The 21940-nt window shown below is 34.1% G+C and overlaps 1 protein-coding gene across 3 annotated transcripts in view; it reads left to right on the forward strand.

The window, feature by feature from the left end:
- The window catches only part of FSTL5 (follistatin like 5), a 1059117-nt gene that overhangs the window by 681775 nt on the left and 355402 nt on the right, over positions 1–21940 (forward strand). For all 3 annotated transcript variants that reach the window (XM_031935303.1, XM_031935304.1, XM_031935305.1), the window contains exon 6: positions 1970–2090. In XM_031935303.1, the coding sequence (XP_031791163.1) occupies positions 1970–2090 (121 nt within the window). The remainder of the gene's footprint in view (positions 1–1969; positions 2091–21940) is intronic.

The following is a 21940-nucleotide window of genomic DNA, read 5'->3' on the forward strand; positions in this document are numbered from 1 at the left end:
AATAAAAAAGAGACTAAAAGTCATAAAATGTCTGAACAAAGTCTGGTGTCACTGCATCCCAAATATTACCACAACACTAACATTGCACATCTTTAATGCATAAAGGGATAGAATTGTGCACACTGCCCCTACTCCTAGCCCCCAGGAAAAGTCAAAAGTCATTTTCTGTGATCTAACCAATAACAAATGGAGAATGACTGAGAGCTCTGTTGCTTTCAAAATAGAAAAATGGTTATATATATATATAAAATGTATTTTATTAAGCTTACAGAAGAGATGGCTTCAGCATCATGTAGTTTCGTTAACCCATCCAGCTGGACTGTGCAAAGGTTTAGGGCTTGCCATCTACAAGTTCTATGTATATGGGTCAGTTAAACCAGATAAGCTTTTCGCCTTTTTTCTTCTTCAAGGTAACAAATAATCAGCTTAACCAATATAATTTTAACACTGGTACATACACAAAAATAAAGAACTCACTGAGTTGCAAAAGTTCTATTTAGCACTGCATGTGCTAACATTACGTATCACTGCTTAGCTGGCTGGAGAGGGTGCTGAAGGCTCCTGTGACCCAGATGCTTAGCTCCATTTTCAGAGTTATCTCCTCAGCCTATCCACACTCAGACATCATGAAACGTTCAACACAGGAGTGTTCCAGAAAAGGTGAAAAAATAGCTCAAAAGCATCTGAGGATTTTTAGAAAGTAGCATCACCAATCTGCCTTTGCTGTACTAAAGAAAGTCCAAGACATTCTGCTCCACCAAAAGAAACGATAATTCATTGTGAATGTGCAACCATAACAAGCACAAGCCGATGTCTGGAAGTCTGCAGTGAATTATTTAAAGAAGCAATGCATTATGTAAAAATTACTATTTTTAATGTTAAATGATCACTTTTGAGTGTATGCTGTATGTTACGTCTTACACCTGACTCTGTGTGTGTGTGTGTAAATCTTCACATTCATTTTCTAACTGAGGAAAGCTTAAATGATTTGCCAGAAATTATTGAGGTATTAAATGGCGTTGGCAGGTCCCGAACCCAGAGCCACCTGATTTTGAAGCCTTTGTTTTCTGATCATACTGCACTACCTTTCAAACAAACCAACCAACTACTGTGATGCACAGCTTCAAGCAATATAAACCCCTGCCTTTGTATGTGAGAGCGTATGAAAAACTACGGACACAGCTATGCAGCTACCACGATAGAAATGTCTGAAAAATCTTGGGAAGCTCTGTTATATGACAGGGAATAGTCAAAATCAGTAGAGTACCAAAAAGCTGCAGCCACAGTCCATAGACTAGAGCACAGACTAGAAAAGAAGTTTGATGATTTTCTTCATTCATGCCTGGATAGATTTTCATCATCAATTGGTGCATTAATTCTATCTGGCTCCTGGAAACAGTCATTTGCTTAATAGCTCTTTTGTGACCGAGGGAATTCATGCACAATCTCAAATGACTTAACTTCCAGCTGGGGAGGAGTTTAGGCAGAGAAGAAAAAAATAACCTAAATTCATTATTTTACAAATCATATGAGGAAAAAAATTGGAAAAAACTGTCTCACTATTTCTGTCGGGAAAGACCACTGTTTTATTTTGACATAGGTCACCGAGACACAGGAGGCAATTTTCATACAGATGTATTTCCTTGAGTCAGTATAAATGGAGCAAAGAAAATGCATGAAATACAAAATGTTCTTTAAATGTTCAGATGTGTTGCGTCTCACTGTGAAACTTTTATATTAGAACATTTGAACAAAATTGTGATTACCTATCTTAACATCATAACTTAATATCTTTGAAAAGGTTAAAAATAATTGTTCAGTAACTAAAAACCTGGATTTTTCCAAAATTGAGTTCTTTGCCCTGCTGCAGACGTGAAATGATCTATTATGTGATTATTACATATAATAAATTATATTATAGAAATTTTAAGACACAAATATAAAGGTATGGTTATAATTTTCTTGTTAGGTGATAAAACAGGAAGAACTTGGCAAGGATCTCTTTGCTTGTACTTTGTATGATCTATTGAAATACGATGATTTTAATGCTGACAAGCACCTGGCTCTTGAAGAATTTTATAGAGCATTCCGTGAGTACAAGATTCATTCTCCAATTTCTCTTTGTTCTTTTTCCTGTTGCTTTCCACAATATGGTCTGTTTGCTTGCTCTCATAGTACAAGCTGTTTCTTAAGAAAAGTTACATAATTTAGTGAATTTAAGTTTCAAGTTGTATTGGAACACAGAGAAAAGCTAAGGGATTTAGTAGTTCTGAAATGAACAGTTAGAAATATTTGATAACTATGAATATCATCAATTCTCATTGATTATAGTTTAAGACATTAGGTTCTCAATGCTGCTTCCAAGATTATTTTAGAGCAGGAGGAGCTTTTCACCAGTTGTCACCATGTATCAAAAACAATTATTTACACAGTCAAATTTTTTAACTTCATTGGAAAACCAAAATGGATTAATAGATGTAGTTTGCATGTATTTGAAGGGCAATGATTGACATTCGAATGAAGGCTTCTATTTTTATTAAAGTACTTTGGAAAAATTGATACATGTTTGAATTGCCAAAGTGTGTCTTCAGATTGACTAAATGTGTTTTTTAGAACAGCGTCATAAAGATGATTAACCAAAATTACATACCAGGTTATTCTTTAAAAATAGTTCAAAGAGGCCACTAATGGGCGGCTTACACCTGTAATCTCAGCACTTTGGGAGGCCGAGGTGGGTGGATCACCTGAGGTCAGGAGTTCAAGACCAGCCTGGCTAACATGGTGAAAACTCGTCTCTACTAAAAACACAAAAATTAGCTGGGCGTGGTGCCATGTGCCTGTAATCCCAGCTACTCGGGAGGCTGAGGAAGGAGAATCACTTGAACCCAGGAGGCAGAGGTTGCAGTGTACCAAGATGGTACCATTGCACTCCAGCCTGGGTGACAGAGCAAGACTCCATGGCAATAATAATAATAATTAATAATAATAATATAGTTGAAAGAGAAAGGACTAAGAAACAATCAACAACAACAACAAAAAAAACAAGGATTTAGAAGCTATGTGTAAAAGAAAGACAAGTAAATTTACTAGTTAGTATTAGAAAATCACCAAAGGAGGAAAATTAAACAGGATTCAGTTTAATTCAGAACTTGAAACCAAAATTCTTGTATTTTTTTTTTTTTCAGAAAAGATAGGAAGTAGAATATGTACTTGCGGGTAAAAAGGTCTTTTTTGAATTATGCCCCTGACATTTAGCCATTTATCAGCTGTCTGATGTTAGAGAAGTTACTTAAATATATTTTTCTTCTTAAAAATTCATATAAATAAAGATAATTTTTTTACTCTGATAATTTTTATTAAAACGCTGTATTATATTTTATGTGATCGTTTATATAAGCAAAATAATATATGAAAAATAGTTGTAGCTTATAAATTTTTAAATCGTGATAAAAATGCATTCTTTGGATATGGTTAAGTTGTATTTTCACTTTAAGTTACTAGGCAGAATACAACACAGGATGATCCGGTAAACTGTTAGTTCTTTATAAGGGTATTGTTAGGTTAGGTACTTTTCAAAAATGATAAAATGAAAGCAGCATTGGCAGGACGTGGTGGCTCATGCCTGTAATCCCAGCACTTTGGGAGGCTGAGGCAGGCAGATCACCTAAGGTCAGGAGTTTGAGACCAGCCTGGTCAACATGGAGAAACCCTGTCTCTACTAAAAATACAAAAATTAGCCGGGCATGGTGGCAGGTGCCTGTAATCCCAGCTACTCAGGAGGCTGAGGTAAGAGAATCGCTTGAACCCAGGAAGCAAAGGTTGAAGTGAGCCAAGATCATGCAATTGCACTCCGGCCTGGACAACAGAGTGAGACTCTGTCTCCAAAAAATAAAAAATAAATAAAAAGAACGCAGTATTATTATTCTACTTTATACAAAGGAGGTGAAATACACAGAAATTAACTAATAGGTGACTGAGTTTCTAATCAAACTCATGTTGTCCTAATTATGAAGTCTATGTGTTTTTCACTATGCTTCCTGCTGTAGTGGGCATTCTTTTGTGTGCTCATGATGGCAGGATAACAGGGAGAAAATGTGGTTTGTCAGGGAAAACCTTATGTGTACATATAATCATGTGTGTGTGTGTGTGTGTGTGTGCATATGTCTAGATGAATGATACTATCATATAAGATAGAAGGGAATAGGTGTTATTTAAAAAGCCTATAAAATATTATATAAGTTGAAAATATGATATTTAGTTTTGGAAAGCAGGGATACCTTATGAAGGTGGTGGAAATTAAATAATTAAAATAATCTTAAGGACAAGTGAATTTAAAGTTTTGGAGATGAGCAAAGGGTAGTGAACAGAAAGAATAACATAAATTAAAAGGCAGATATTTGATATATCAGGGTATTTAGAAAAAGCTAACCCAACTGCATTTTCTGTTGCAGTTTGAAATTTTATGAAAATGTAGAAATTATTTTGGGCATTTTACTAAATAGTTTTACTAAATAAGCAGTCTAATCTCCTAACCGCTACCTCCATCTCTCAACAGAAAGATACATAGACTTGACTAACAAAAGTAGGCAAAATCTACAGCCATGCTTTGAAATCATTTCAATAGTATATAGTTTACCCAGCATCAACAAGAGTCTTAAATGGATATGTTTGTGTAAGATATTTATTCAAAATAGAGTTATTGTTGGTGGTGTGATAGTGGAAGAGAAACAATAAAAATATGTGAATGAGTAATATGTTATTTTTATGATAGCCAGCAAAGACACTGAAAAGCAATCCCTGGCCCTATCAGTAAAAATAATCTTGCCTAGAATACTACTACGTGCACCTGTCAAGGGGAAAAATAATCCTGTGTTCTTGGATGTAATTTGATGTTGCTAAAGAAAGTAAGGTACATCAGAACATTGTCCTTATAAATAACATTTTACAAGTCAGAAATCTAAATAATCAATAAAAAACTTTGATAAAGATATAGTAAAACACATTACATATAAAGTACTAGGGAATATTGAATTTGGATAGAACGCAATCTATGTGGATTTCATTAACTATTAGAAAGTAATATGCTAAAAATTTTATGGAAATTATTTGTAGTAAATACAATGAATTTAGTGAATATAGTAATGATTCTGCCATTAGGTCAAATTTATGTATAATACGAAAGGTCTACATTTTTAGTCATAAAGAGATGTTAGTTGGGTAATGAAATTGCTCAGCAATCAGCAATCATGAGATTACTTTTTCTTTTTAGATAATCAAAACTATTCCATAACAATGATAAAATGATGTTCACAACATCACTTAGTGGAAATAATGTTTTTCTAAGTAATGCTGCAATTATAGGAAGTATTTTAATATTCTTTTTGGTCTCACCAAGCAAACTTCTTGTAAGGTATTACATTTTCAGTGCTTCACCCTTATTAAAATTAGGCATCAAACTACATAGTGATTCCTCAGAGATACAGAACTGACCTGTGTGGATTGTGTCTGCATTAGTGAGAAGATATTTATACTTTAATGAGAATTATAAACACATCCATTTCTTTCTCTCCCTCCATAAAACTACCTGATAACTAAATCCACTTGGGTTTTATGAAGTTTAGTGACAGGCTTTGTATAATTACATGATTTTACAAAGTTGTAAAATACTAAGGTATCATGAATAAAAAATGTATAACACTAATGGGAAAAGGAATCTATTCAAAAATAATGTATTATGTACCTTTGTATATAGAGTGTTGTGATAGTCACAGCTACTTACAAAGATAAGTTTCCTTTCCCCTAGGAATATATAATCTCAGACAGACAGTGATCAAAATGACAGATGTAGTGAGACTAAAAAGGAGGCATTTTTTCCACATCCGGGATGCATTCCTCCACATACTTTGTAAAAAGAAGCTCAGAAAGCTAAAAAAGCCTTAAGTGAATATCCAGAGGGATAAACTAAGGCAGAAGAAGTTAGAAACCTATCATGATCTATTAATTTTTTTCTGGTGGATACAAAGGTAGACAGATTTCTTGAGTTCCAGGTTCTTACTCTCTGCCATAGTATAAAATGGAAGATAGTAAAGGGTAATCTGCAAACAGGAAAAAGTTAATGGCAAAAAAATAGCACATTATCAAGTGTTCTTATATTATTGCAGTGTTATTACAGTAGATATAAGGTGTTTTTCAAAAATACCTTTTTTCTTTGTGAATTAGATAAATTATTTTATTATTTTACCATAGATATTGAATGGTCAATTATTTAATTTTTCTTCATGTTTTTTTAGTATTGTTAATAATTGATTTTTACTAACATATTTAAAATAAATCCTTATTGTGTGCTTCAAGTATTTCATATCATGCCTTGTTTGATTAACAGACTTGGAAAGCTATTTAATAGGATCCAATAAATAGTAAGTTTAGTGACATACTTTTGAATATAGAGAGGAAATACCAAATTCTTTGGTAAGATGGGAAGGTGGTGTACATCCTTCACCCTGGATTTTGTTGTCATGAGTATATTCAGTAAAGTGTGTTCATTTTCCGGTGCAAAAATTTCTCGTAGAATTAAAAATGAGTTAATAGTGCTATTATTCTATACCAAGTGCTAAATATTTCATTGTCTTCCAATTCAAATTTAATCAAATTGTAACATTAAGTATGATTTGCATGGAATACTATACTTCTGATTTAAATCTGTCAGTAAGTACAAGTGATTTGCCATCACACCAGATGACCACACACTAATTGAGGCATTTAACTTCAGAAGTGATGTTCAAAAAAATGCCTTTATTTGCTTAGGTTATGAAACTCAATTGAAATGATGAAGTGATGTTATATGCTTATTGCTTTTAGAAATGAATTACTTCATTTAGAGTTTCTAGATAATCAAGAGTGGTATAATTAACTACTACACAGAGAAAGAATTTTTGTTTTGAAACTATTTCCTATGTACTTCATTTCCTGAGTTAAATAATGAATTACTTTGACTGTAGTACTAAACCTTAAAATTGTGTGAAGTCTTATGAGGAGTATGAACTTTTAAAACTGTATGAGATGTTTTGGTAAATGTAATAGATTTTTGAAGTGTTATTAAACTGTTCTAAGTTGCAGCTCCCAAAACCATATACATATATATGTACTTTAAGATGTGTATGTATTTTTGTGTGTTCAACTTCTAATGTTAAACTATTAAAAATTTCTGTTAATTCAACATGATCTTTATATGTACAAATATCCAAAAGAAGGTATGTTTCTAGTAGGCATAAAAATAATTAAGTTTTTGTCAGTAAAATACATCAACTGTGAACATCATATTAACACTAATTAATATGACATTAGTTGTTTAATAGTTCTATTGTTTTTTCTTTAAAAGAAGTAACTATAATTCTAAAATTCTAAAATATTTTAAAAAATTTTAAATCACCTAATTATTAATGCTTGTATTCAAAATGTTATCACTCTATATGAAACACTTCTTAGTGCAATATAGATTTGATAATGACATTATGAGGAAAATAAAACTCATTTTCCAGGGAAAGCAGAATGGCTACACTAAAATATTACTTATTGAAAGCTTCTAATAATTAGAAAAATAAAAATGAATATTACATTACCATTCATAGATATTAGATCATTAGTATATGAAAACCTTTATTTCAGAAAAATAGCAGAGGTTAGTGAACAAAATTAAGATGTTGCACTAATGTAGTGATGATGGGGCCAGAACCAAAGAAGCAACAGTAAAAATGAAGGAATGTGACCATGTCTGTGAAATAGCTTATAAACAGAATTAACTTGAATTGCTGAGTGATTAGATATACATGACAAGGAGAGGACTTGAGTCAAGGATTTGCCCAGATTTCTAGCTTGCCTACTAAGGTGAGTGGTGTTTCTGTTTATTAAAGCAGGGGTCACAGGAAGAGATGCAAGTTTAGGGAAAGACATTGAGTTAAATGTTGGACATGTTGGTCTATTTTTTAAAAATACACAAACTTCTGTTTGGAGAATACTGTGGTTCGAGTAGGTGACCTCAGCCAGAAATAAAGATAGGGAATATACAGGTAGAAACTGAAGCTCTGTCAGAAGGCTGGGTCATTCAAGATGAGCATGTAAAGAGAGAAAGAACAAGCAAAAGTGGAGGAGTTGAGAACCATCTTAGTGGCTATCATAACAAAATATGGTAGACAGGTGGCTTCAACAATAGAAATTTATGTCTCACAGTTCTTGAGATGGGGAAGTCTAAGATCAAGGTACCAGTCAATTCAGTGTCTGGTGAGGGCTGTCTTCCTGGCTTGTAAGCAAATGCCTGCCTTCTTGCTGCATTGTCACCGAAGAGAGAGAACGCTCTCTGATGTCTCATTTTATAAGGACACAAAACCTATCAGATTAGGACCCACCCTAATGACCTCACTGAACCTTAACGTTATTTTAGGTCCTATCTCCCAATATAGTCACACTGAGGGTTAGGGCATTAACATATGAAGTTGGAGGAGACACAATTCAGTCCATACCAGAATTAAAACTGAAATGCATTTTAACGGGTGGTGTCCAAAGCAGGGCACCACCATGACATTTTACTAAGGAAGAATTGATTAACGTTTTTCAAAGCTGAGTCCAAGGCAAAAAAAAAGTGAATTCTTCTTGGCCACTAGGTTTGGCAGTAAGGAACTTAATGGTTGCTTTGGTAATGAGACTTTCAATATAGATGTAGGTGCAGAAGCAAAAGTGCTGATGGTTGAGAGGTTGGATGTAAGAAAACTGAAAAACAATAATGCTGGATAAAGGAGCAGAACATATAAGCATCCATCAAGTGGGAATATATTTAGATAAAATCCAAAACAGCTAAAACTACTCTATGGTTTTAGAAGTTAATATGATGGTAGCTTTTGCAAGAAAGGAAAAGGAATAGGATGAAAACATCAGGTCATCTATGGTGCTGGAAATCTATCATCTATCTATCTATCTATCTATCTATCTATCTATCTATCTATCTATCTATCTATCAATCATCATCTATCTATCATCTTTCTATATTTAACATCCATAGTGGTTTCACAGGCATCCTTACTTTGTTCAAATGTACTGATTTATACATCATGATGTGTCACTATTTTGTATCTCTGCCATTTAAAAAATAAAACCACAAAATTTGCCAGGGCAACTGAATTCACCTCTGGCATAGAGCTCATGAATTATCTCTGAAAGACTAAACCTTGCATTCAAACACAAAGGCATTGATAATTCTAAGCTTACCTTGATTTGGGAATCATTGTGTTAGATGTTATAGCTACTACAAAATAATCCCATATATACAGATCATCGTAATATGAAATCTTGCAGCAATTGAATCACCTGACATGTTTGGAGAATAACTCTTCTATTACATAGTAGCATTACAAAATTAATAATGTGCATGTTGGTTTGTATGATTATCCTTTTTTTTTTTTTTTTTTTTTTTTTGAGCTAAGTTTTCCCTCTGTCACCCAGGCTGGAGTACAGTGACACTATGACAGCTCACTGCAGCCTTGAGCTCCTGGGCTCAAGCAATCCTCCCATTTCAGCCTCCCAAGTAGTTAAGACTACAAGAGTGTGCCACCTTATTTGGCTAATTTATTTATTTATTTAGTAGAGATGGGACTTTGCTATGTTGCCCAGTCTGGTCTCAAACTCTTGCCTTCAAGTGAGCCTCCCAAAGTGCTGGGATTACAAGTGTGAGTCCCTGTGCTAGGGCTGATTATAAAACATTTTATGTTAGAGTTAATAGCTATTCCCTGGCTACTTTGGGAAATACCACTCAGCACCATTTCCTTGCTTTCTACTCTGTGTTGCTGTTGCTATCTGGGTTCTTAGGGAAAAGATTTTCCAAAATGATTGCTGAGACCCAGCCTATAGACATGTATTCCAAACGGACAGTTTTTTGCTCCTAAACATAGGAAATTATTTTTATACACCAACTGTAATGGAAAGAGAGAAAGAGAAGCAATACCAATTTCAACTGAATATTTTTTTAAGTCTTAGGTTTTCCCATTGTAAAATAACCCCATCCTTCATTATGTCCTTTAATCTCCCATTTGTAAGATTATCTTAATGGGTTGCCACTATTGTGCCTTTAGGGTTCTTTTTTTCACCTATAGTATCTGGCATTCTCCACACTCTGATCTCTAACTGGTACATTTTGCTTGCTAATGTAATGGTTTATAATCCTAAAAGCAGATAGACAGTTCAAGTAAAACATTTATCGTATTTATTTCTTTAAGTATTTACTTATTTGTTATACACATATTAATAGAGTAAGGTCTTTTCTGACTCTAAGTGTAATTGCAGTACAATAAAATGAGAATTGACTAATCATTCTTATTTTCCACACTGTACCATATATTGTCAGTCATAACTTAGTGCATCTAACCTACAATTTCTTTCCACTGATGACAGTATAGTTATCTTAGGTAGGATTTGCCCGAGGATTATGTTTCAGACCTTTTTAGATTCCACGTATAAGTGAGACCATACAGTAATTTTTAAAATGCAAATGAATATCATCTTTTAATGGCTGCCATTGTTTGAAAGTATCATAATTTTTAAAATTTTGAAGGTGATACTCTATTTATTATCATGCCCAAACTATCACTTTTATACCTAGAGAAACACTGTCTATTGAAACATAATACAAACAAAAGATGCTGGCCATCCTAATAATTTGAAATTTTCTAGCAGTCACGTTAAAGAAAAATCAGGCAAAATTGATTTTAATAAGATTTTCCTTACTTAAACACGTCCAAAATATTATTATCATATCAACATGAGCATTAAGTGTATATTATTCATTATTTTTTCTTACCAAGTCTTTGAAACCTGGTGTGTATTTGACATTATTACAGTACAGCATATCTCAATTGGATAAGCCAAATGTTCAACAGCCACGTGTAGTTAATTACTGGCTACCCTCTTGGACAGTGGAATATCAGAGTGTCAAATGATAACAACTTCCCTATCTAAAACTTTAATTCCAATTATTTTAAACATGAATTTAAGTGCACATTCCATTTGTACATGAATAACATGGTGTGAACTTTGTATTAATATTTATTTTTCAGAAATTCAGAAAAACATATATTAAAATGAATGTAATTTCATCTAAGGGATGAACATACTTGTATATATTCTCAACATAAATAGAATATTTACTTTAGAAAGAGTTACATCAAATGTATTTATTGTACCATATTTTTTGGATTCGGAGATGTGTTTGTCACATGGATATATGCTGTAACGGTGGGGACTGGGCTTCTAGTGTACCCGTTACCTGAAGGGCAGATTTTACCAAGTAAGTAATTTTTCAACTCTCACTCCCCTCACACCCTCCGAGTATATTATCTTTCTCCTTTTTTTTTTTTTTGGAGACGGAGTCTCGCTCTGTTGCCCAGGCTGAGGTGCAGTGGCACAATCTCAGCTCACTGCAACCTCTGCCTCCTGGGTTCACGCCATTCTCCTGCCTCAGCCTCCCAAGTAGCTGGGACTACAGGCGCCTGCCACCATATCTGGCTAATTTTTTGTATTTTTAGTAGAGATGGGGTTTCACCATGTTAGCCAGGATGGTCTTGATCTCCTGACCTCGTGATCCGCCCGCCTCGGCCTCCCAAAGTGCTGGGATTACAGGCGTGAGCCACCGCGGCCGGCCTATTATCTTTCTCTTTATGTCCATGTGTACCCATTATTTAGCTCCCACTTATAAATGAGAGCATGTGATACATGATTTTCTGCTTCTGTGTTAGTTTGCTTAGGATGATGGCATCCAACTCCATCCATGTTGCTGCAAAGGACTTGACTTCATTCATTTTTATGAAATACTGCATAGTATTTCACGGTAAATATGTACCACATTTTTTTAAATCCAGTCAACCATTGGAGGACACTTAGGTTGACTCCATGACTTTGCTATTGCAAATAGTGCTGCAATAAACATAGGAATGCAGGTGTCTTTTTAATATAATGATTTCCTTTCTTTTGGGTAGATACCCAGTAGTGGGGTTCATGGGCCAAATGGTAGTTCTACTTTTTGTTCTTTAAAGTATCTCCATACTGCTTTCCATAGTGGTTGAACTAATTTACATCCCCACCAACACTGTATAAGTGTTCCCTTTTCTCTGCATCCATGCCAACATCTGTTGTTTTTTGACTTTTTAGTAACAGACATTCTGACTGGTGTAAGATGGTATTTTATTGTAATTTAAATTTGCATTTATCCAATGCTTAGTGATGTTAAACATTTTTTTATATATTTCTTTTTTTGCCACTTGTATGTCTTCTTTTGAGAAACATTTTTCATGTCCTTTGCTCAGTTCAATAAAATATATTTAATGCCACCATGTACAAGTGTTTTTCAAATGCCCTCATTGATGGTCATTTAAATCATGTATTTTCTGTCCATAGTTAATACCTTAAAAATAGCTTTTCTAATTTTTAAAATAATCTTAATTTAGTAACTACTGACTCATGTCTTTCCCTTCCTTAAAAGAAATTCAGCAATCATGTTAGTCTTTTGATGTGAGATACTGTTCAGTCTGAGAAAAAAAAAAAAAAAGTGTTTGCCCTCTGCGTTATTTCAGTCCCGCAATTAACAGTGAAACAGCTTGTAGGGAGCTTGTACAACCTTATATACCATGTGGATTAATGTTTTACGTTCAGTGTTTTGAAGTTTTACAAATAGCTCTAGAATATTCTTACCTCTGAGAACTCTAGGGAAAGTATTATGATACATGGAACTTCATAATTAAAGATCTGAAAAATACTAAAATACTTGTTCAGCGTCATCACAGTAAAAATAAATACATGTACATATGTACATATTTATATTTAAAAAGGTATGTTCAAAATACTTTAACATATCTTATAGTAATTCAGTGCATGATACTTTTTGTGGCGATTCCTTTTATAGGTATTTCAAAAATAATAAATTTGTTTTTAACATTTTTTACAAGGAACAGAATAAATTGTTAATGCACATCCATCTTTATACTTTTATACAAGTAGTTAGTTTGATGATTATTAGCTATTTATTGCATATATGCCTGATACTCATTAGCACTCATCAATGTTTTGATTGTTTTATTCTATTTTGTTAAATAACAAAGTTGAATTTCTTAAGGATATTATATTATACATTCTCTTTTTAATTTATAATCTACCTCTATCCATGTAGTGTTACTGGTTGAGTAAATTTTTAGCACCATCAACCATTGCTATCATCCTTAGTAAATTTGGAAATAATTTTTATACGATAACAATTATATTTATGTTAAATTTCCAATATATATTTGTTATATCCTTAGGTGAAAATTAAAAATAGATTGAAGTTAAATAAACATCAACAAATATAGAAACCAAGTGTGTACACTAAGTGTTGTGTAGCTGCCTGAGTGAGGATTTTGTTAGGGCTGAGTGCTGTATATCATCTGAAATGCACTCGTAAAATGTGTTCTTCCTATTGGAAATTGTTGCTATAACAAGGAAGGAAACTGCAGTAAACTTGGTACTAATCATTCAAGTAAAGTAAACAGACACTGTTTACCACTGTTGTTACCGCTGACCATATGGGACAAACAAAAAGCATCTCTGATGTTTAAAGCTTTACTGAAGTTGCAGATTACAAATCACATTGAGAGGATATGCACATTTGTAGGTACTGTCTAGAGAACTTTGCAAGATTACCCTCTTTCTTTTCAGTGTTGCTTAATTAACATTAATGATAACACTTTATTGAACAAACAAGTAAATCAGACATTTTAGTATATGGCATATTGTACTTGTCTATTCCAAAAGAAGGAAACTTTTCAAATAAAAAATACACAAAGTATGTTGGAAAGGTGGGGAGAGACAGAAAAGAGAAAGAAAAAGAGAGACTGAAGAGAGAAGAAAGTCAGACAAAGAAGAATAAATGTGGTATATTTTATGTAGTGTTTTGAAGTTTAAAATTTATCAGCTGTGCAATGATCCACTTACGTGATTTTACCCATTTAAATTAATATTTCAAATCACATTTAACTTCACAGTAAACAATCAACATTTGTTATGTTCTTATTACATGACATTATTAAGGGTAGTTGCTACAAGTACAAAGATGGATAAGAAATCATTTCTGTTCTTTACTCTAGGAAATTAAATAGAAAAAGGCAATTACAATATAGTCTCTCGAGGGACAATTTAAAAGGACCACCCACAGAGATGAATTCTAAGCAGAGATAAGTTTTGAATTACATATGCCCCTGAGTAAGAGTCCTTGGGGACAAAGTCCAAGAGGCCAGGTGCTTTTCTGCTAAGGGGAGCCCATCAGCAAAGCCTAAAGGATGGGAAATTGCAAGCATTTGGGGGACTGAGAGGGAGACAAAGGTGCAAACTAGAAATTAGTGAAAAAAGAGGCTTCGGAGGGAGGGGTTAGAGTTCGAAACTTAGTGAGCACAATCATGAGAAATTGGGTCATTCACGTGGGTATAAGCAAGACACTGACAGTGATACAGGGATTGTCATTTACATTTGAGAGATCATTTATGAAACTGAGCGCAAAATGCCGTAAGAAATAAGATGAGAAGCAGAAAGAACTGTAGATAGTGCAATCAGTTGTATTTTGGGGTCAATGATTTCATTTTCAAGAACTCTGCTATCATGTTGATGTCACATTGGTAACCTGAAATTGGCCCATGGTGGGAAACTTTACAGCACAGATATTGTCAGATGCTACAATCATGTCCCTTATCCCGACACAGTACCACCACAGCTTAGAGAGCTGGCTTGCAAACATTCACAAGGGCACTACTAACTCAGGCTGCAATTCTCTACGTGATAAATTTTGAGGGATTGAACAAGGGCATTTGGGTAAATCAGAAGTTATGGATTTAAGGAATATTTAGGAGAAAAGACTCAACAAAATTGGTGATGGGTAAGGCTAACAATTTCTAGAAAAGATTCTTAGAATATTTACATTGTGCAATCCAAAGCAAATTCAAAGTTAGAAATAATCCTGTCAACGAGTTTGTTGTGACTTTTGAGAAAGCACCTAAATAAATTGGTGACAACTTCCAACCTCAAATTAAAAAATAAATTCACACTATCTCCAGAAATTTTATTTAACAACGTATTATAGCAGAAATAATTTATATGTGTGATGGGATAGATTTTGGTAAATAAAATAATTTCTGATGAATTTGTTAAAAATTTTCTGAGCTACTCAAGGATAAAAAATTGAACTCATCAAAGGTTTTAAAGTTAAAATTTAACTTTTTTTTTTTTACTGATGAAAAACTTAGATTAAAAGAATATCAAAGTTAGTTGAGCAAACTAAATATTCGAGCCTCTAGTCATGTTTAATGGTGTCTGTACCACTCATATTTCCATTGACCATAATTCATTTTATTATAATCATATTTTATAGGAACTATCTATATTAGCATTCTGAAAATGACATAGGTGACAGCTCAACATGTTTTTATGATTACATCTTTGCTAGGATATATAAAGTGATAACACTTCTGAGATCAGGAATTTATCTTATTGCTACAATGAGTGAGTTTGTTTTCTTTTTTACTTATAGTTTGACACATTTCTTTTAGAAAGAATATAATTTTTGTGGAGTACCATTAAAAGTGTAGATCCTTTTCCTGCCCTTTGTAGACATTTTACACTCAACTAAAAAAGTGTAATTAAATATTTTTACACCTTTTAAATATGTTTAAACAACAGGTGAAAATGCTATATACACCACTGCCTATATATTGCACTGTTTTTATCACCCCATACTAAACAAATTTATCCTAATACGTTGTTAGAAAATGATTGTGTGTTAGCACTGTGTTTCTGGTATTTATATCTAAGAAAGTAGCCCATTTTTCTATATAGTTACAGATGTTCAAAATAAAAAATGCCAGTAAAAGGTATTCATATGAAATCACACTGCCTCTTTCATCATCTGTGCTTTCTAATCCTTTGGGATGTATGAATATTTTTAAATGTTGATTTCAAACTGAACTCATCAAGTTATTACTTGCTGAACTATTAGAATTTTTAAAGGCATTTTTTATAGTTTATGGAGATAGTGGAATTTATTAGCTTCAATCAAGATTATTTCCCCAAAGCCAGGCTATATTGTCACTGTTTTTTGTTATTGTTGTTGTTGTTGTTCTTTTTTGTTTGTTTGTTTGTTTGCCTTTTTAGGAAAGTGTTTCTTTTTTTTTCCTCCAGAAACTATTCACTTTTGTTTCTGGATCCAATAAAGCAGAACAAATTGATCTGAGATTACCTATCCCTAAAACTCATTTTATAATTTGTATTACATGGCCTTTTACCATTTTTCAATGCATAGACAGACACTGAAAAACTACTAACACCTGAAAGCATTAAACTTTGGTTCTATATTATGTAACTGTCACCACAGAAACAAAATATCAGTTAGGAAAGTGTCTTCACATTTGCATGATAATATAATTCTAAAAGTGTTAGTCTGAACCAAAAAAAAAGTTTTCTGAGCTATTTTTCAGGCTTTTCCTCTGACTTTAGCTGAGACATGATTTCAGCATGTTGAGAACTGATCTATGCCAGTTTGGTCATTAAGAGCCATTAAGTTCCTTTTAGTGACTATTAGAGACTATAGATAGTTAGCAGTGGATGAATTCCTTGTCACATCCCCAACAGAAACTGCTTCTGCTGCCAGGTGGTATTATATGAATATTTATATATGGTAGAATTAGGTGTAAGACTTGCCTTTCTCATTTACCACACCTTCGTAAGTATATAGACATAAAGTTAGGGAAGGATGTATACCACTATTGGTGCTAAGCCACCTTATAGTAAGTTATAGAAAATATAATTCAACATTATAACAATGTGGGGATGGTACAATTCATCTCAGCTTTGGCTTTACCAGTTCATTGGGCCCTGAAATCTATGTATAAGAGTTGAATGCATAATTAAATCATATTCATAAATTTGTGGTGCAGATAGATTTCTTAAGTTAGCTGGACGGGAGCCTCAGAGAATGTTACTGTCCAAAAAAGTCGTCATAGTGATGTGTTCATTCCTTATGCATCCCTGACCGTACATACGTTCAGTATTCTTGCTTGTAGTGTGCACAAAGGACCTATCTTTGAAAAAAACAGGATGATTAAAAAAAAAATCACCTTGTATTGTTCATGTTCTTGTAATAAATTTGCAACTGGTTGAGCATAACTGATTAAATGTTTCTGAACTTGTCAGCAATCTAGCAAGTAAACTCACGTATTGAATTCTACTAGAAGGAAGAGTGCAAGCATATTTGAATCTAAAAATTCTGCTACATTTTGTTTAAAATAGGTTTCAGCTAAAACACGATCGCAGATGCAACTGCATAATTCTTCCTGTTGAAAACTTGTGAAGCTTATTATACTCATGTCTTAGCTTAAAATGATCTGTGAATATATAATTTTATGACCAAAGTATATTTATATTATTTTTAAATTTGTAAGCATCTCTGATTTATGCCAATTTTTTATTTGTAAGCATTTTATGGAGAAAGAAGCTGCAAATGTGGCAGATTTAAAATATATCTGCAAGGCTTAATTTTTAAAATGACAATACTATTCAACATACTCTACAGATTAAATGCAATCCCTATCAATATCCTAATAGCGTTTTTTCAGAAATAGGAAAAAAAAATAAAGTTCATATGGAATTGCATGGACTCCTACATAAACAAAACAATCTTGATAAAAGAAAAACAAAGGTGGAGGGCATCTCATTCTTTCTTATTTTAAAGCTTAGTACAAAGCCACTGAAATCAAAACAGTATGGTACTGGCACTAAAACACATGTAGACCAATGGAATGGAATAGAAGATAAAAGAAATTCTAGAAATAAAACTTCCTACACATTGTCTAATAATTTTCAACAAGAGTCCCAAAACCATTCAATGGAGAAATAACAGTCTTTTCAACTACTAGTGCTGGGAAAACTGAATATCCATTTGGCCCCAGAACCAAAAACAAAACCCTTAAAAATAGATCAATGACCAAAAAGTAAGAGCGCAATCTATAAAACTCAGAAGAAAACATAGGAGGAACTCTTCATAACATTGTCTTTGGTAATGTTTTATTGGCTATAACAACAAAAACACAGGTAACAAAAGAAAATATAGATACATTAGACTTCATCAAAATTAAAAACTTTCATGCATCAAAGAACACTATCAACAGAGTGAAAAGACCACCCAAGGAATGGAGGACACTACAAATCATCTACATAATAACAGATTAATATAAAAATTGCCAAGGTACTTAGAGGTTTTTTCAAAGTTATACAAATGTCTTCATTTTATATACTTAAAGATATATTAATATATTATTTGAATATATATTTTGGTCATCTACCAAAGAAGATGGCCATTGACTTTTATTTTTATTTTTTTCTATTTCTGCATAAACACCAGTAGGATATTTTAGGATATTTGAAATAGGTTGCAGCTAAAATATGATGGCAAATGCAACTGCATAATTTTTCATGTTGAAAAGTTTTGAAACTTATCATACTCATCTGCCAGTCTCTTCAACCCATCCTTGGCCCACTGGACACTCTCACGTGGATTCTCTTCTGGCGATTCACTGCCATTTGTTCAAACCTAAACTCACTGTTTACCACATTTCAAAGACTACTCATATTTCTGTGTTTCTAACTGAGAGCGTTATATTACCCTATTTATACCCAGTTGCTACAGCACCAATAAAATTTTTAAAATTCTCTCCCTTGACTTCATTTCTGGAGGAATGAAAAGTACATCTTGAATCTTTCCCCTTAAGAATTTAAAAACTGGTGCTCTCTCTGTCCTCAATATGATTCCTCATAGTTCAGCCCAGCATCATTTCTAGTTAATAATGCAGCTTTGTACAGGATCCCACTACATTCATTGTTGTTGATTCTTAATCCACTCCCTTTACAGGGCAGCAAGAATATCCTTCCTAAAATGCAAAGCTCAACCTGAAATCATTTTAATGGTCCTTCAGTCCCCTCAGGATATTAAGTGCACCGTCCTTTTTTTTTACTCACAAACTACAAGCTTGCCATACCAAAGTATTATCAAAAAATGCCACATTCCTTCTTGCTTTTTGATCTTTTTACCAGCTGTTTACTCACTTTAAGTCATAACACTAACTCATACTTTCCATAAGACATATTCTTCCTTCGATTTCACTTCCTTTTCAGTCCCTAGGCTGCATTTAATGGACTTGTCTAGATATTCTTATTAAAAAATCATACTTCTTGGGCAACACGGTGAAACCCCGTCTCTACTAAAATACAAAAAATTAGCTGGGCATGGCAGCGTGTGCCTGTAGTCCCAGCTACTCAGGAGGCTGAGGCAGGAGAATTGCTTAAACCTGGGAGGCGGAGGTTGCAGTGAGCCAAGATTGCACCACCACATTCCAACCTGGGCGACAGAGTGAGACTCCATCTCCAAAAAAAAAAAAAAAAAAAAAAATCATACTTCTCCACTCTTTCACTTACCACAGTCTTTTGTAATTTCCTGTGTATTTTGCTGTATTCTTCATTAGGTTGGAGGATTCCTTAGATCTGGAATGCAATCTGTATTCACTCTCAGTTGCTCCCATAATAAATTTCTACCTTGGCTTAAAACAACACTAAGTTATTAACTTAGAGGCCTTTAGGTCAGAAATAAGATTAAAAAAATCAAGGAGTCAGTACTAGGGCTGCTTTCAGCTTCTGGAGGCCACCACAGAATTACTTGGCTCAACCCTCTATCTTTAAAACCAGTAACATTGTGCCAAATCTTCCTAAAACCACTATCTTTCTGGTTCTCTTCCTTCTGCTGCCCTCTTTCACTTGTAAGGACACTTATGATTACATTTGACCCACCTAAATAATCCAGAATAATCTCTCCATCTGAAGGTCAGTTAATTAGCTGTCTTAATTCTATCTGGTAAGTTTAATTCCCCTTTGCTCTGTAACTGCTGTTTACAAAGATTCTGTGGATATCTTTTGGTGGGGGTCATTATTCTTCCTACCACACTGCTATGGTCTGAATGCGTTTGTCTCCACCAGATTCATATATTGAAACTTGATCATCAGTGTGATGACAATAGGACACAGGTCTTTCGGAAGGTGATTAGATCATGTGGGCAGAACCCTCATGAATGGGATTAGTGCCCTTATTAAGGAAGTCCCAGAGAGCTGCTTTGGCTCTGTCATCATGTGAGAAGACATTGAGAAGGAGCATCTATGAATCAGGAAGTGGGCCCTCACCACATGTTGAGTATGTCAGGACCTTGATCTTGGAATCTGCAGCCTCCAGAGCTTTGGGGAATAAATTTCTGTTGTTTATAAGCTTCCCCATTTATGGTGTGTTGTTACCACAGCCCAACAGACTAAGACATACGCTATTTGAGTATACAATATGATCTAAATACATATTTTATGAATGAAAAAATAATTACTGAATTCCAAAATTGTGTCAAATTTATGTCAAACTTAATGTTCATTCAATATTTATGAAAATTATTGCACAGACGTAGCTTTACCATGTGTCAATACAACGTGATATAGTATAAATAACATGGAAATTCAAAGCAAGAGATACATTTTTGTCTCAACTATGCTTCTCACTGTTCTTTCTTTGAAGGGTTTAGTTCTTGAAGAATCATGTTTTTTTTTTTTTTTTTTTTTTTTTCTTTTATAACATGGGGGTTGAAATAGGGTCAGATATATTTATCTCATAAAAATATACTACTCAAATTAGGTAGTATATACAAATTATTCTTAAACCTCCACAAGCAATTAGAATATTGTCAATCAAATACTAAAAGCGATACTATAGTATTTTAGGCCAGGCGTAGTGGCTCACACCTGTAATCCCAGCACTTTGGGAGGCTGAGGTGGGTGAATCACTTGAGGTCAGGAGTTTAAGACCAGCCTGGCCAACACGGTGAAACCCCGTCTCTACTAATAATACAAAAATAAGATGGGTACGGTGGCACAAGTCTATAATCCCAGCTACTCGGAAGGCTGAGGCAGGAAAATAGCTTGAACCCGGGAGTCAGAGGTTGCAGTGAGCTGAGATTGCACCATTGCACTCCAGCCTGGGCAACAAGAGTGAAAATCCATCTCAATAAATAAATAAATAAATAAATAAATAAATAAATAAAGTGATACTATCCTATTTTGAACACATTAATTACTATCTGGGATTATTTTTCCTCAAATTACCTTTTGGACTTAAATATAAGGATGCTTTAAGTTTTAGAATAGTCTGCAAAAGAAACCAGATATTATCTCAAAAATTATTATTATTTTTTTCTTCTATGGAGTCCAATTATGCCCAATTTTAAAAACAAGTGTATTCATCTGGCTACTCATGTTTTAAACTTGCTAGATACCACAAAACAGAGATAACTTTTACATATTTCATTCTACTGCCATTCCTCCCCTCCTTTCACATTTCACTGGACATCTTACTAGGACATTTACCTTTGTCTTTGGGTTCTCATCCTGGTGTGTTCCTAGAATCACGTTGGGCACCAAGGAGTCCTCAGTTTTTGCCCTCTGCTGTATACAAGTAGTTCCCATATCAGACAGCTTTGTCCAAATATTTGATTCAGTGTGTAGAAAATATGCAGTTCTGCCCGGGCGCGGTGGCTCAAGCCTGTAATCCCAGCACTGTGGGAGGCCGAGACGGGTGGGTCACGAGATCAGGAGATCGAGACCATCCTGGCTAATACGGTGAAACCCTGTCTCTACTAAAAAATACAAAAAACTAGCTGGGCGTGGTGGCGGGTGCCTATAGACCCAGCTACTCGGGAGGCTGAGGCAGGAGAATGGCGTGAACCCAGGAGGCAGAGCTTGCAGTGAGCTGAGATCCGGCCACTGCACTCCAGCCTGGGCGACAGAGCGAGACTCCATCTCAAAA

The sequence above is a fragment of the Piliocolobus tephrosceles genome, chromosome 3, assembly GCF_002776525.5.
Source record: "Piliocolobus tephrosceles isolate RC106 chromosome 3, ASM277652v3, whole genome shotgun sequence".
NCBI lineage: Eukaryota > Metazoa > Chordata > Mammalia > Primates > Cercopithecidae > Piliocolobus > Piliocolobus tephrosceles.